Consider the following 14,752-nt stretch of genomic DNA (forward strand, 5'->3'; position numbering starts at 1 on the left):
TAATGGTTAGCGATAGATTGTAAGTGGCAGACCTCTTGCTTTTCCTGTCTAACTTAAAGGTATAGCGGAGGATTTTCTTTTTCCGGAAGGGTAGCCTATACTATTGGTCCACCTAAGTGTCAATCATTCTGGTGATATGTTTACGTAAGGCCGTCGTACGTGCTCGTCCCTATGTTTTCGCTTTTTGCGCATGCGCACTTTCAGGTGTATTATGTGTGATGAGTTACGGTTTCAGCCATTCCTTTAAAAATGGCTGAGGGTCGAAAGAGAAAAAATGTATACGAAGTGTATGATAAGAAGAGAAAGGCCGCAGAATATAGAAACAAGACCAGAGTGATTTTGGGTGAATATTTCACACGCTGGCGTGCGCTAAAAGCACAGGTTGGGCTTCCCACTGATGCCGCAGTCGCGAAGATTCTACTAGACAGGTTCAGTTTGTCATGCTATTTAGAGAAATCCATTTAAAATCACTGCTAGTAAAAGTTAATGTAAGCTATGATTAGCGATGCTAGCCCTGGCACAAGTCGGGAGCAAATAGAGTGTTGCGCATGTGCATTTTTAAAAAAATTGGAGAGGTCTTTTCTAAAATTAGGAAAGATCCTCCGCTATACCTTTAATCATGTTACAAGCAAATTTACACAAACTAATTAAAACGTTAACTTAGACAAAATGAGAATTTACAAAAATCCACTTACATCCATATGCAGGACAGGTGATCTCTCTCCTCATTTCACCGCTTTCTCGCTTTATCACTCATATCTGATGGGAAAAGCGTATTTAGGTATTAGGAATCACCCACTCAAGTTTTAGCAAACCAGGCAGAGAGGTTGTAAAACGCCTACCCAGTTGGAAAACACCCCAAAATTGAGGCACGCCTTTTGTTGCTCTGCAGAGACCTCATACTTAAAGCATTCGCGCCGGGATAGATATACCTCCCATTTGATATACCTCAATTTTATGGGATAGCCTACTTAGAATAAAACCCTTACAAAAAAAAAAAAAACCTACAGGAGTCCTGAAGGACTGTGCAGGGATCATGCAGGAATCCTGCAAGACAGAATGAAAAATCCTACAGAACAGGATATTGCTGCAGGAGTCCTGTAGATTTGTCCACATAGGCATATACTGTCCTGTAGGATTGATAACATCCTACATAAATTATAAGAGCCCTGCATGATTCAAAATGTAGATTGACATTGATTGATTGATTGATTTATTAAATAAATAAATAAACTAATCTCAAACTTAAGGATTTCCAACATTTATTACCTACCTTCACTAACTATCATACAGATAAGCAGTTATAAGTGCCTGTTTTGTAGTCATAGCTTAGGCTACTGTAAGTGTTTGTTTCGGATAAATATGCAGTAACTTTCATCTTACATGCAGGACAAGTTATATTGTAGGTGCAGTGTTCTTTAAAACATGGACACAAGTACTTGTAGCTTCTTATATAATACAACATTTTACAAAAATATAATAAGAGTATTTAATTGACTGCAGAATATCTAAACACAAATGAGCCAGTAGTAAAACTGTTTATAGCACTTAATTTTGCAGAATGGATTTTATACTGTATTGTAGAATTCTCCTCACAGTCATGTTAAAACAGTTTATACCACATATAAACTTTTTATTCAGTATTTGTCAATATTTAACTATGCGTGCTTGACCGATTAGCAGAGCAGCAGCTGTGACTTCACAGGCAGCGCGAGTTCCATATGGCGTCACTGACCGAGTTGTTCAGGGGCCTGTTTCAGAAATGAGGTTAAGTGAAAACTCTGAGTATGTTAACCCTGAAATGAGGTTTCTTGTGTTTCTTCACAAGAAAAACTCTTGGTTTCTTGCGGTCTCCTCCCCTTTTTTTTAAAGAGGAAGCGCTGTTTAAAAACCTCGTTCATTCTTTCTGTACATTTATTCATTGCTTTTTTACCGCTGTTTTTTTTTCTCCAAATTCTCTCTCTTACCCCTTCCCCTTACCCCTTCCCCTTTACCCTTACCCTTGCACGTTCACGTGAGAGTAAGGGCTATCCCAATTCTCATTTTGATCTAGGGATAGGGCTAAGGGGAAGGGGTAGATACCCCTTAAAACCAAGAATTTTCACGAGCTTACTTGAAACCAAGGGGTACCCAGAATGCACTGCGCAACTGGCAAGCTTAAATGGTTGATTCAAAAATTACGACAGTCTTGTTTTGTGCTCTACACAGTCATGTACATATATATTTGCAACCATGTTGTTAATTGAAATGTTTTTAAATGTTTTTAAAAATCGATAGGCTATGCTAATGCTAGGCTATGCTAACGTTACATTGCTGATTTGCACAATCAGTCCCGCATTTCTTAGTCCCGCACGTTAAACACTACATTCAGATTCACTGATTTGAATGAATGAATTCAGTCCGATTGAAACAACACCTTGTGCATCTAAACATAATGAATAGCGACGGCAGAAAGCAAAAGCCGAATCCAAAAGATGACGTTGTATGGTCACCCTGGAGACATCGATACGTGCTTTACTGGTTGTATTTTCTTTCTCTGAACATTTGAAAGACATGATTTTGTCCAACTTGTTGTATGCTTCAATTTGAGGCTGCATTGCTTCAACAAGTGGAACTGGACCACCATTTAAATCGCAACAAATTCCACCTTTTCACTATCCAATGAGCTGCTAATATTGGAAATGCTTTTGATTTGATCTTGTCTTTCTGCGACTTGAACCAGATTAACTGCTCATCAATAGATGCATTAATGTCCAATCCTTTTTTCAAAAGCTTAGCTTGCTTCTTTTTCTTCTGTTCTAGATACCAAGCAGATATTGTTCTGCTGTTACAGACACTTTCTGCCATTTTGTCACTCTGTGTCTGTGCGCTCAGAACAGCTGGACAATGTATACGTGTCTGCTCAGAACAGCAGGACTATGTGTGTGTGCGTGTAATGTGTGTGTGAATTCCAGGAGTGTGTGTGTGTGTGTGTGTGTGTGTGTGTGTGTGTGTGTGTGTGTGTCAGAAGGGGGCCCCGATCCTACCTATTTACAAAGGGCGTCTTTTATACTTGTATTACTTCAGCGTGTTACAATGTTTTAGATATTAATCTGCCATCGTTTTTACAGTATCGCCACACTTAACCGCTTCTGTCAATCAAGTATCGCTTGTGTCACACTTTCCTCGTCTCCTTCTGAGATCGAATCTTCAAGTGTGTTGGATATGTTTTAGGGATTAATCTGCCATCATTTTAAACAGTCCCGCCACAGTCCAACCACGTGAACAATCATACCCACTGAGCACAGACACGTCCAAACGACGTCATTACAACGTCTTTGTCGAACGTTCAGAAGACGTCCACTGAGTAGCCAGAATGAAAGTTTTTGCAACGTCTTTTTTAGACGTCTCTTTGACGTTCAATGTTGACGTCCATGTGACACAAAAAGTGAACGTTCAAAAGACGTCCAATGAAGAGTCAGCTTGAACGTCTTTTCTAGACGTCTTTTGAACGTTAACTATGGACGTCCAAGTGACATAAAAAGTGAACGTTCAGAAGACGTCCACTGATGAGCCAGAATGAAAGTTTTTGCAACGTCTTTTTTAGACGTCTTTTTGACGTTCACTGTTTACGTCCAAGTGACATAAAACGTAAACGTTCAAAAGACGTCCACTGAAGAGCCAGAACGAACGTCTTTTTTAGACGTCTTTTCAACGTTAACTATGGACGTCCAAATGACATAAAAAGTAAACGTTCAGAAGACGTCCACTGAGGAGCCAGAATGAAAGTTTTTGCAACGTCTTTTTTAGACGTCTTTTTGACGTTCACTGTTTACGTCCAAGTGACATAACGTGAACGTTCAAAAGACGTCCACTTAAGAGCCAGAACGAACGTCTTTTCAACGTTAACTGTGGACGTCCAAGTGACATAAAAAGTGAATGTTCAGAAGACGTCCACTGAGGAGCCAGAATGAACGTTTTTGCAACGTCTTTTTAACGTTCACTATTGACGTACACATTGAACTTTTTAAATTATCATTATTGACGTCCAACATCTTTACAGGGTTCTAAATAAAAAAGTCATTTCAATGTCACCTACAGATGTCTAGAGGGCATTCACACAATTTGACACATTTCTTGATTTCAGATGTCACAAATCAACTATTATTTTAATAGTTAATGAGGCCTGTCTTATCCTCTAACCCTATTATCTTTATTAAACCATGTTTTGGTCATCAGACCTTCATCAGTTTACAAGGTTGGATGACCACATGGTATACAATAAAACTCACTCGAGTCATAGTGAAAGCAGTGCGCACTACTGCTTTAAAATTGTAAATAAATGACCTATCCCCACCCCTGATATGCAAATACATTTTAGTATCCTTATTGGAAATAAATGACATCTGATCTATTAAAAAGGACAAAAATATAAATAAATAGTTTGAAATGCCAATATTTTATTTTTTTACATCTTTAATGATTTAAAAAAAAAAATCTGAACAGGCTGATTACTAAAACAAATTTGAAACAATGAACAAAAAGCAAGTGAACAAAAATATATAGAATTTTCCCTTAACTACACAAAATTTCACCACCCCTGTATGCCCTCCCCCTCCCATTCTTCTCAGCGCTGAACAGGCTGATAAATAAATACAATTAATTTAATTATTTAAACGGCAAGTGAACAAAAAAATTATAATAATAGAAAATTATAGAATATTTAAACCCGTGTGCCCTCCCCCTCCCTTCCTTCCCGGCGCATGCTTTAGGTGGTCTGCGGCATGGAGCTTGATTGTAGCCTCAGTCGCATTTGCATCCCATTTCAAGACAGCCACTGCAAGAGTTGAACAAAAAAATATATACATTTTTATATATATATATAGAAAACCAGTGTTACATTGCAATGACTTCACATACAATATTTTTTTATGTGAAAACAACCAGCTGAGAAGTTCCTTATTCCTCCTGTCAAATATCAACTAAGTGGCAATACTGCACAGACCCATGGTGACTGGTGTGGTATATGGCAGCATACACCTGACTGAAGATTGGTTCTGTAAACTCGCTTCGCTGTATGTTAGGAAGGTGTAAGACTGCAATATTTTTGCTAAGACTGACACTAGAATATGTTGAGGTAGTGAAAACAAGTGAGTTAGTGTTAAACTTAAATGACGTGGGAAACTGCTGTGTACCTGTAATTGCTTCAAATGTTTTGGTTGATTCTAGAGGCAGTTTTTGCTTCTTCCCCTTCCCCTTCATGTTAAAACTCGACATTAGCCGGTTGGTGAAGAGCCTGAGGAAACAAATTCACCATTTAGAAATGACACGTGTGTGGTAATCTACAGGAACTGTAGCATGGGTGAGTGCCAAGAGTAGACTAAAGAAATGTGGTTCTGTTTAATCGATTCCAGAAAGTTGACCATTTTATAGCTCCAATGACATACTTTCCTGTCCTTGCACTTGTGAAATCCCCTCCTCTTTATACCTTACACATCAAGTTTCTTTGAGGACTCATGATTGCATTTCAGATAATTAATAAGCATTTAATCTCCTCCATTGTCTCCAGCTGCACTATATGGGCGGATGACAGAGGCAACTTACATTTGTTTAACTTTTTTTTATGAAATATGGAAATGGCAGTCAATGCAGTTTTCTGAAGCTTTTTCTATTTTTCCACAGCTTTCTTGTTTCGGACAGTGGTCTAGTGAATAAAGTGTATAGTATAAGTTGGTTAAGATGCGTCACATCCTCCGTCGACCAGCAAACTGTGACAATAAATGTAACGCGTTTTGTGTTCTGCGTGTAACATGTTCCTATATGTAGGGATCTTGTTAAAAATACCTGTCTAAAATTTTATGTATTCCATCTCTCAGATCTCTCCCTCCAATTCTGCTGAGTTGAAGCACCTTTAAAGGAACACTCCGACTTTTTGGGACTTTAGCCTATTCAACTTATCCCCCAGAGTTAGATAAGTCCATACATACCTTTTTCATCTCCGTGCGTGCTATAAGTCTGTTTGACGCACCCACCGCTAGTCTAGCTTAGCACAAAGACTGGATGTAAATGGTTGCAGCTAGCATACTAATCCAAATAAGTGACAAAATAACTCTTTCCTATTTACATGTTGTGATTTGTATAGTCACAGAGTGTACAAAAAACAAAGTCACATGAGACACAGACATATTTTAACCGTATAAATACTGGGAACTATATAGACGCGCCGTGGTGAGGAGCAGAGTTCGTTCAGAGCGCGTCTCAGGTGCTGCGGTTATCACTCCGCCCAAGTAGCAGTGCTTCGCCTTCAGAGAATATAGTTCCCAGTATTTATACAGTTAAAATATGTCTGTGTCTCATGTGACTTTGTTTTTTGTACACTCTGTGACTATACAAATCACAACATGTAAATAGGAAAGAGTTATTTTGTCACTTATTTGGATTAGTATGCTAACTGCAACCATTTACATCCAGTCTTTGTGCTAAGCTAGGCTAGCGGTGGGTGCGTCAAACAGACTTATAGCACGCACGGAGATGAAAAAGGTATGTATGGACTTATCTAACTCTGGGGGATAAGTTGAATAGGCTAAAGTCCCAAAAAGTCAGAGTGTTCCTTTAAAGAGAGGGTGTAACATTCCTGACATGTTAGAAAAACAACAACCTATAACAAGTTCTGACTTATATACCACAGAATAATATTTATAAATTAAATGGTGCATAAAATTATATCACTTCTAGATTGTGCATACCAGGGAGTCAAAGGCATCTTTATCTTTGAGGCGTTCCTCCTCTCTTTTAAACTCGTCCATCGTTTCTAGCTGCTCGATGTGGGCAGACGACAGGAGAGGCTCGCTTCTCCCCAGCCTTCTCACCTCGAGGTGGATGTCAACTAGCTTTGTCAAAACTTTTTTTTGAAATTCTGAAAACAAAAAGTACCACATATGTAAAAGTCTACATGTCGGTTTAAACTGCTGACAAGAAGCCAATTAGAAAATTATGCTACCGTTATCCTTAAACAGATGTTCAAAGTTAGACCTGCTAATGCTGTATGTCCTGTTCAATTCATTTTTATAGTTTTTGATACCAGCTCTAACACTTCAGTACTTACTTGCCATGGACATTGGAAATCGTAGGTCCCTACAAGGCCCTGTACTGGCTTCATGTGCAGAGGATTGCTCTGAGAAAGACCTCCCAGAGGATCTTTGGATGGGCGTGTCATAATCTGAAAGACGAAATGTGTCTATTACATTATTGTTCGTAATATGGATATTGCTCTTGTAGCAAGTTGTGTGCCTCTGCTGTACTCAGCAGTCAGTGCAAAAAGACCAATATACTTTTAGCCATGATGATACTTGATAGAGAATAAATTAAGGTCAACCATGAAGCTAAGAATCTTAAAACCAGTTGTTAAAAATATGCACTATGACATGGCTGCTACTTTAGAACATTTACACTCTTGCCACAGTGAATTGCATTCGGAGGAATACCTTCTTTAGACAAATCGCTGTGCCTGGACTGCTTGTGTCCCATCTGGTGGCTCTGCCTGGACCCGTGGCTCTGATAATTGAATTTTAAACAATATTACAAACAGTCAATAAATTTTATTGTGGTTTATAGTGAAAACGGTAATTGTCCCATCCCTATTCCGGAGTGTTAACAACTTAGGGTTAACTAATAATTGTTGCAAACTGGTACTACCAACAAGATTAGTGCATTCCTGGAACTGGGCCTTAATGTATTTGAGATTCATAATAGTGGTTTCAATACTGACCAAAATAATTGTTATTGATTTTTTACATAATCGAGCAGCCCTAGTTTGTGCTCAAACCAAACTAGTTCCTAGTACAATTGATTTCGTTTGAGAAACAACATACGATAAAGGTTTTCTGCTTCAACATAAACTTAACTCTTTTTCTGTCTTTATTGCTTCAACCTAAAAAAGAGATAAAGAAGAATATTTCAAATTCTACAACTATTTTATATACAGAAATATACAGATCAGGGGCCGTATTAAAAAAAAAAATCTTATGACTAAAAATGTGCCAATTAGGATAAACTCTTAAAATTAATGGCCATATCAGTCCAACATTTAAGACTTTCTAAGAGTTTTTCAGCACATCTTAGCTAAGAGGACACACAGTTAATTCTCATACTGTATTTTCAGAAACTTTGGAAATATTTATTCTCTCCCCAAATTCGTCACTAATAAAACACAATAAAAAATAATTGAATGGGTAAGATTTTGTTTATAACATAAATGTTTTGCCATTTTATTAAAGTTTTCACATATAAGTCAAACAAAATTAAAATTTTAACAATAGTTCAAGCGTAATCTTTCTTTGTAAAAATATACGTTATCATCATACATATTTCAAAGGATTTGAATTGGAACAAACACTAACATCAGTTGATAATTCAACATAAAGTGACCTACTTTATTTTTGACAAAATACTATATATTTAGTCTAGTTTACAGTAAAAAATGTATAATCTATCCAAAACTATTTGTCTATTTTTGACAAATATGTTTAACGTTAGACAATTTTCGTTTTCTAGTTTTGGATAGATTATAATTTTTTTTAGAGCATATAACGTTACATTTTAATTTGCAGTTATACGTTGCTTACAAATACATATAAAATCACGACATTTAAATATTTAAACACTCATTTTGCGGTTTTTCAGACATTATTTCATATAGCGATTAGAACAATTTAGCACATACATAAGAATAACTTACTATTCACAGCTGTATCCAATTCTCCTCGAAGTGAAAATAATCCACTTCTGAGGTCGATTTTTCCAAGATTAACATTCTTATATCGTCACAAGACGACATAAAGTACATAAATCTGATTAAATTTGATATGTTTTATCGAGCTGATGTGGACATTGACAGGTTTTCATGGATTGCCTCAGAACATTTGCTTGAAAAGCGCGTGCTCTTCACGTGTTCACATATTAACGTTAGGCCTACAATTAACGTTAGCAGATGAGAGAACGATAGACATCTCTCTTTTTATACAGATTACATAAACATAAAATATTTATATTAGTTTTGAATTCGATCATTTAAAAATAGACACTTATATTATAAAGATCTCTGTTTGCTGAGTTTTGTTTAAGATTAGACACGTGCTCCAGAAAAAAAGTTAACGGAGGGTCAGAATTATGTTTAAGCACAAAGTTTTGTTTCGACAAATTTGTAATTTTTTCTCACATTTCTTAAGTCTGTAACTTATGCAACGCCGGCGCGTTTGTCGACCCCGCGCAAAATGCCTACGTTTAAAGAAGTATTTCAAGGTATTAAGAGGCGTGACTTAATTCACTTCATCTGATGTCAACTGAATAACATATCAAATTAATGTTTTTTTTTGTACCTACCTGATTTTGTTCAATAAAAGCAGAGTCTCTGGATATCACCGTGTCTGCAGCCTCGCTTGATACCTTTCAGGTGACGTTGCGGTGTGGCGATTCTTCTTCTTTGGTTTTTTCCTCTAACGGTTGTCGCAAAATGGTCGCAAAATATGGTCGCTAACTGTTTTAGTCAGTGCGCCACAATGCCACCGTGCCACCCCCAGTTTATGAATGATCATGCTTATGCTACTGTTATTATTATGAAGAAAATAATAATTTTCATAATAATATTTTCTTAATATATTTATATATATACAGTTTTATATATTTTACAGGTCAAAAGTTTTAGATCGGTAAAAAAAATTATGTTTTTAAAATAAGTCTTTTCTGCTCACCAAGGCTGCATTTATTTTATTAAAAAAAACAATAAATAAAAAATAGATAAAAAAATAATAATAATAATAATTTAAAAAAAAGCATCATTGTCACTTCAATGTCACATGGTCCTTCAGAAATCATTAGAATATGCTGATGAATGCTCAAAAAACATTCATTATTATTTTCAATGTTGAAAACAGTTGTGTACAATTTTTTTTTCAAAATTCTTTGATGAATAGAAAGTTCAAAAGAACAGCATTTATTTAAAATATTTTCTAACATTATAAATGTCTTTACTGTAACGTTTGATCAGTTTAACATCCTTGATGAATAGGGTTAGGTAGCCTTCCGGTTTGTAGCATGAACCTGAGCCACTGCCGCCCGCTATCATATTTATTGCACAACACTGCTGATCAGGTGCAGAGTTTGCAGTGTGTCCTAACCAAAATCGTGATGGTTTCCTCTTTCTGCATACCCTACCCCTTCCTCTATTCCTGCCACATTCTCATAACTTCTTTCTTATTATCGATAATAGCTTCCTACTTGCTGTAACTTTGTGTATAATTTTGTTGTATTTTGTGCTAGGGTTAACAACCCTAACCCTAAATTTTCCTCTTGATTCATAACAATGCTCTGTTGATCATACCTGCAACTATTACATAAACCAGTATTCATGTTTCCTCTATTATCCTGACACATTCTCATAACTTCTTTCATTATTATAGATTTAGCTTCTGATTTACTTACTTTGCGGTATATTTAAATATTTTTAAGTAGGATGGTTACCCTAACCCTAACCCTATCTCACACATATTTGCTATATTTGTTCATCCGTAAAGGATTCTGTGTCCTCCAGGACATAACTGCAGTATATGTGCTAAATCAACATTGAATTAGGAGTTTTTACAAAAACAAAAATACACATATGATCCCACTCCAACATTTTCAATATAAATCTGTAATATTTTAGGCCCTTTGTGGGCTCAACCATATGTGCAAGGTTGTAATTCTACTGAATTGTTTTTAATGCTGGAAATGTGCATGCACTGAATGTGCAAGTTTGAGCACACATTCTTCCAAAATAAATATATTTCAGAAATTTCACAGTTTCCATTTCTTAATCCATATAAATTAAAGAAATTGTAAATAATTGATTAATTCCACAGACGTCCACAAGAGTCCCTAGTCAGACTTTCAGATTTTGAACCCATTTTGCATGTCCTCAGACGTTCATAGGGGATCCTAGTCAGACGTTCAGATTTTGAACATGTTTTGCACGTCCACAGACGTCCAAAAGAGTCCCTAGTCAGACGTTCAGATATTGAACCAGTTTTGCACGTCCACAGACGTCCAAAAGTGTCCCTAGTCAGACGGTCAGATATTGAACCAGTTTTGCACGTCCACAGACGTCGAAAAGAGTCCCTAGTCAGACGTTCAGATATTGAACCAGTTATGCACGTCCACAGACGTCCAAAAGAGTCCCTAGTCAGATGTTCAGATATTGAACCAGTTTCGCACGTCCACAGACGTCCAAAAGAGTCCCTAGTCAGACGTTCAGATATTGAACCAGTTTCGCACGTCCACAGACGTCCAAAAAAGTTCCTAGTCAGACGTTCAGATATTGAACCAGTTTTGCACGTCCACAGACGTCCAAAAAAGTTCCTAGTCAGATGTTCAGATATTGAACCAGTTTCGCACGTCCACAGACGTCCATAGGGGGTCCTAGTTAGACGTTCAGATATTGAACCAGTTTCGCACGTCCACAGACGTCCAAAAATGTCCCTAGTCAGACGTTCAGATATTGAACCAGTTTCGCACGTCCACAGACGTCCAAAAGAGTCCCTAGTCAGACGTTCAGATATTTAACCAGTTTCGCACGTCCACAGACGTCCAAAAATGTCCCTAGTCAGATGTTCAGATATTGAACCAGTTTTGCACGTCCACAGACGTCCATAGGGGGGGTCCTAGTTAGACGTTCAGATATTGAACCAGTTTCGCGCGTCCACAGACGTCGAAAAGAGTCCCTAGTTAGACGTTCAGATATTGAACCAGTTTCGCACGTCCACAGACGTCCAAAAGAGTCCCTAGTCAGACGTTCAGATATTGAACCAGTTTCGCACGTCCACAGACGTCCAAAAAAGTTCCTAGTCAGACGTTCAGATATTGAACCAGTTTTGCACGTCCACAGACGTCCAAAAGAGTCCCTAGTCAGATGTTCAGATATTGAACCAGTTTCGCACGTCCACAGACGTCCATAGGGGGTCCTAGTTAGACGTTCAGATATTGAACCAGTTTCGCACGTCCACAGACGTCCAAAAATGTCCCTAGTCAGACGTTCAGATATTGAACCAGTTTCGCACGTCCACAGACGTCCAAAAGAGTCCCTAGTCAGACGTTCAGATATTTAACCAGTTTCGCACGTCCACAGACGTCCAAAAATGTCCCTAGTCAGATGTTCAGATATTGAACCAGTTTTGCACGTCCACAGACGTCCATAGGGGGGGTCCTAGTTAGACGTTCAGATATTGAACCAGTTTCGCGCGTCCACAGACGTCGAAAAGAGTCCCTAGTTAGACGTTCAGATATTGAACCAGTTTCGCACGTCCACAGACGTCCAAAAGAGTCCCTAGTCAGACGTTCAGATATTGAACCAGTTTCGCACGTCCACAGACGTCCATAGGGGGTCCTAAATAGACGTTCAGATATTGAACCAGTTTCGCACGTCCACAGACGTCCAAAAGAGTCCCTAGTCAGACGTTCAGATATTGAACCAGTTTCGCACGTCCACAGACGTCCAAAAGAGTCCCTAGTCAGACGTTCAGATATTGAACCAGTTTCGCACGTCCACAGACGTCCAAAAGAGTCCCTAGTCAGACGTTCAGATATTGAACCAGTTTTGCACGTCCACAGACGTCCAAAAGAGTCCCTAGTCAGACGTTCAGATATTGAACCAGTTTTGCACGTCCACAGACGTCCAAAAGAGTCCCTAGTCAGACGTTCAGATATTGAACCAGTTTCGCACGTCCACAGACGTCCAAAAGAGTCCCTAGTCAGACGTTCAGATATTGAACCAGTTTCGCACGTCCACAGACGTCCATAGGGGGTCCTAGTTAGACGTTCAGATATTGAACCAGTTTCGCACGTCCACAGACGTCCATAGGGGGTCCTAAATAGACGTTCAGATATTGAACCAGTTTCGCACGTCCACAGACGTCCAAAAGTGTCCCAAGTCAGACGTTCAGATATTGAACCAGTTTCGCACGTCCACAGACGTCCATAGGGGGTCCTAGTCAGACGTTCAGTTTTTGAACTTGTTTTGAACGTCCACAGACATCCATAGGGGGTCCTAAATAGACGTTCAGATATTGAACCAGTTTCGCACGTCCACAGACGTCTATAGGGGGTCCTAGTCAGACGTTCAGTTTTTGAACTTGTTTTGAACGTCCACAGACATCCATAGGGGGTCCTAGTCAGACGTTCAAATTTTGAACCTGTTTTGCACGTCCACAGGACGTACAAAAGTGGTTCTGAACTGACGGACGTTATACGGAGATGATCTGAACGTCAAACAGACGTCGCGTGTTTGCTGGGTAACCAAGCTAATTTTCTAGCTTAACCGTCTTACAGCTAATTCCCCCAAATGACTAAATGGCCTTTTTTCTAAAAAAAGATCCATCTCCATCCCAGCATATCAAATATTGTTAGAGGATTACTTTTCAGAGAAACTTAAATAAGCCAAATTAAATTGAATTATAAAATTTGTATTTTTTTTTTTCTTTCTTATATTCATTGGCACCAGTTTGTAGTCAAACTGGTACCTGAAATCACACGGTTCTTTTCAGCAGTTTCAGTCACTGTCTCTAATCATCAGGCAGACTTAGAACTTTTTTTTAGAAAGGAAAAAAGTCTTACCTGTAATGATTGAGACGAATGGCTGGATATACGCCAAATTGTTGATTTAAAAATCTTTCTTATCCTTGTTAATTGATTTCATGGAAACAGACACCAGTGATTTTGCCAAGATATCTCATTTATTTTACCATTTTATATAAGACATAAGGGAGAGAGCGGATCAGCAAAAGATCTTCATGCATCTCAGTCATTTCTCTCTCTCCGTATAAACAAAGAGCTTCAATTCTTATAGGCTGAAACATGTGGTTTCCATTAACATAGGATGTATATACTATGCTAGGTAGAAAAAAAAACACTGCATACATTCCAGACACACTCAAAATCTCCCAGTCTCTTTCTCTCACATATGTATTCAAAACAGTATGTGAACAGTATGTTTCATAAAACACAATAATTACAAATGATTATGAATGTATATAAAAAGTATAAAACAAATACATAATACTTCTGATTATGAATATTTTTTTTTGAACTGTGTATTTATTTAACTTTTTTTTTTAAATCAAAACACTGTTACATAACATTTACTTACAATATTAGTAATGGCACATAACTTAATGAATAAAAAAAAAAAAAAAAAAAAAAACAACAACAAATAACTTAAAATAAAATAGTAAAAAAAAAAAAAAGAATCCCTGACAGCACTTCAGTAAATACACCATATACCAGTACATTATTTGCATGTTTTAAACATTAATCTATATTAAGGCTATTTCCATCAAGCAAATATGTTTCAATAAGTTTCCATTTCTGTCGGAAATATTCTGATTTCAACTGCAAATCCGCGGTAATTTTCTCAAATATATGTTTCAGTCTTTGAATCCATTCTGTCACGGTAGGTTCGTGTACTTTCATCCAGTTCACAGTGTCACGATACAGTGGTTGGAGCGAGGACTTAAAAGCAGGTTAGGGTTAAACTTCTTTATTAAATAATAAAATAAAACAAACACAACAAAAACTACCCCGAGGGGGAAAAACAGAACCGAACAGACTTGACTTGACGCAGGGAAACCATGAAGGGACGTAACATACAAAGACATACCATGACAAACAATGACGATCCAGCCCAGGACAGCAAACACAGGGAGACTAAATAGGGAGGCAAACACAGGAGGGTAACGAGGAGGAC

The 14,752-nt window shown here is 37.7% G+C and overlaps 1 protein-coding gene across 5 annotated transcripts; it reads right to left on the minus strand.

Moving 5' to 3' along the window:
* Positions 1 to 4,425: 4,425 nt before the first annotated feature.
* On the minus strand, positions 4,426 to 9,565 carry LOC306996931 (uncharacterized protein). 5 transcript variants are annotated; one of them, XM_079609886.1, is made up of 7 exons: positions 9,361 to 9,565; positions 7,884 to 7,909; positions 7,464 to 7,533; positions 7,085 to 7,198; positions 6,726 to 6,895; positions 5,175 to 5,275; positions 4,426 to 4,816 (listed from the first exon to the last, which is right to left on the minus strand). In XM_079609886.1, exons 3-6 carry the CDS (start codon positions 7,504 to 7,506, stop codon positions 5,243 to 5,245), a joined length of 360 nt encoding a protein of 119 aa, XP_079466012.1. In that variant the 5' UTR covers positions 7,507 to 7,533; positions 7,884 to 7,909; positions 9,361 to 9,565; the 3' UTR covers positions 4,426 to 4,816; positions 5,175 to 5,242. The 5 variants fall into 5 exon arrangements, 4 of the variants coding, with proteins under 4 accessions (XP_079466012.1, XP_079466010.1, XP_079466013.1 ...); XM_079609884.1 differs by lacking the exon at positions 7,884 to 7,909; XM_079609887.1 differs by lacking the exons at positions 7,884 to 7,909; positions 9,361 to 9,565 and adding an exon at positions 8,717 to 8,996.
* Positions 9,566 to 14,752: the final 5,187 nt, after the last annotated feature.

The sequence above is a fragment of the Phoxinus phoxinus genome (genome assembly GCF_949152265.1).
Source record: "Phoxinus phoxinus genome assembly, chromosome: 4".
Classification (NCBI taxonomy): Eukaryota; Metazoa; Chordata; class Actinopteri; order Cypriniformes; family Leuciscidae; genus Phoxinus; species Phoxinus phoxinus.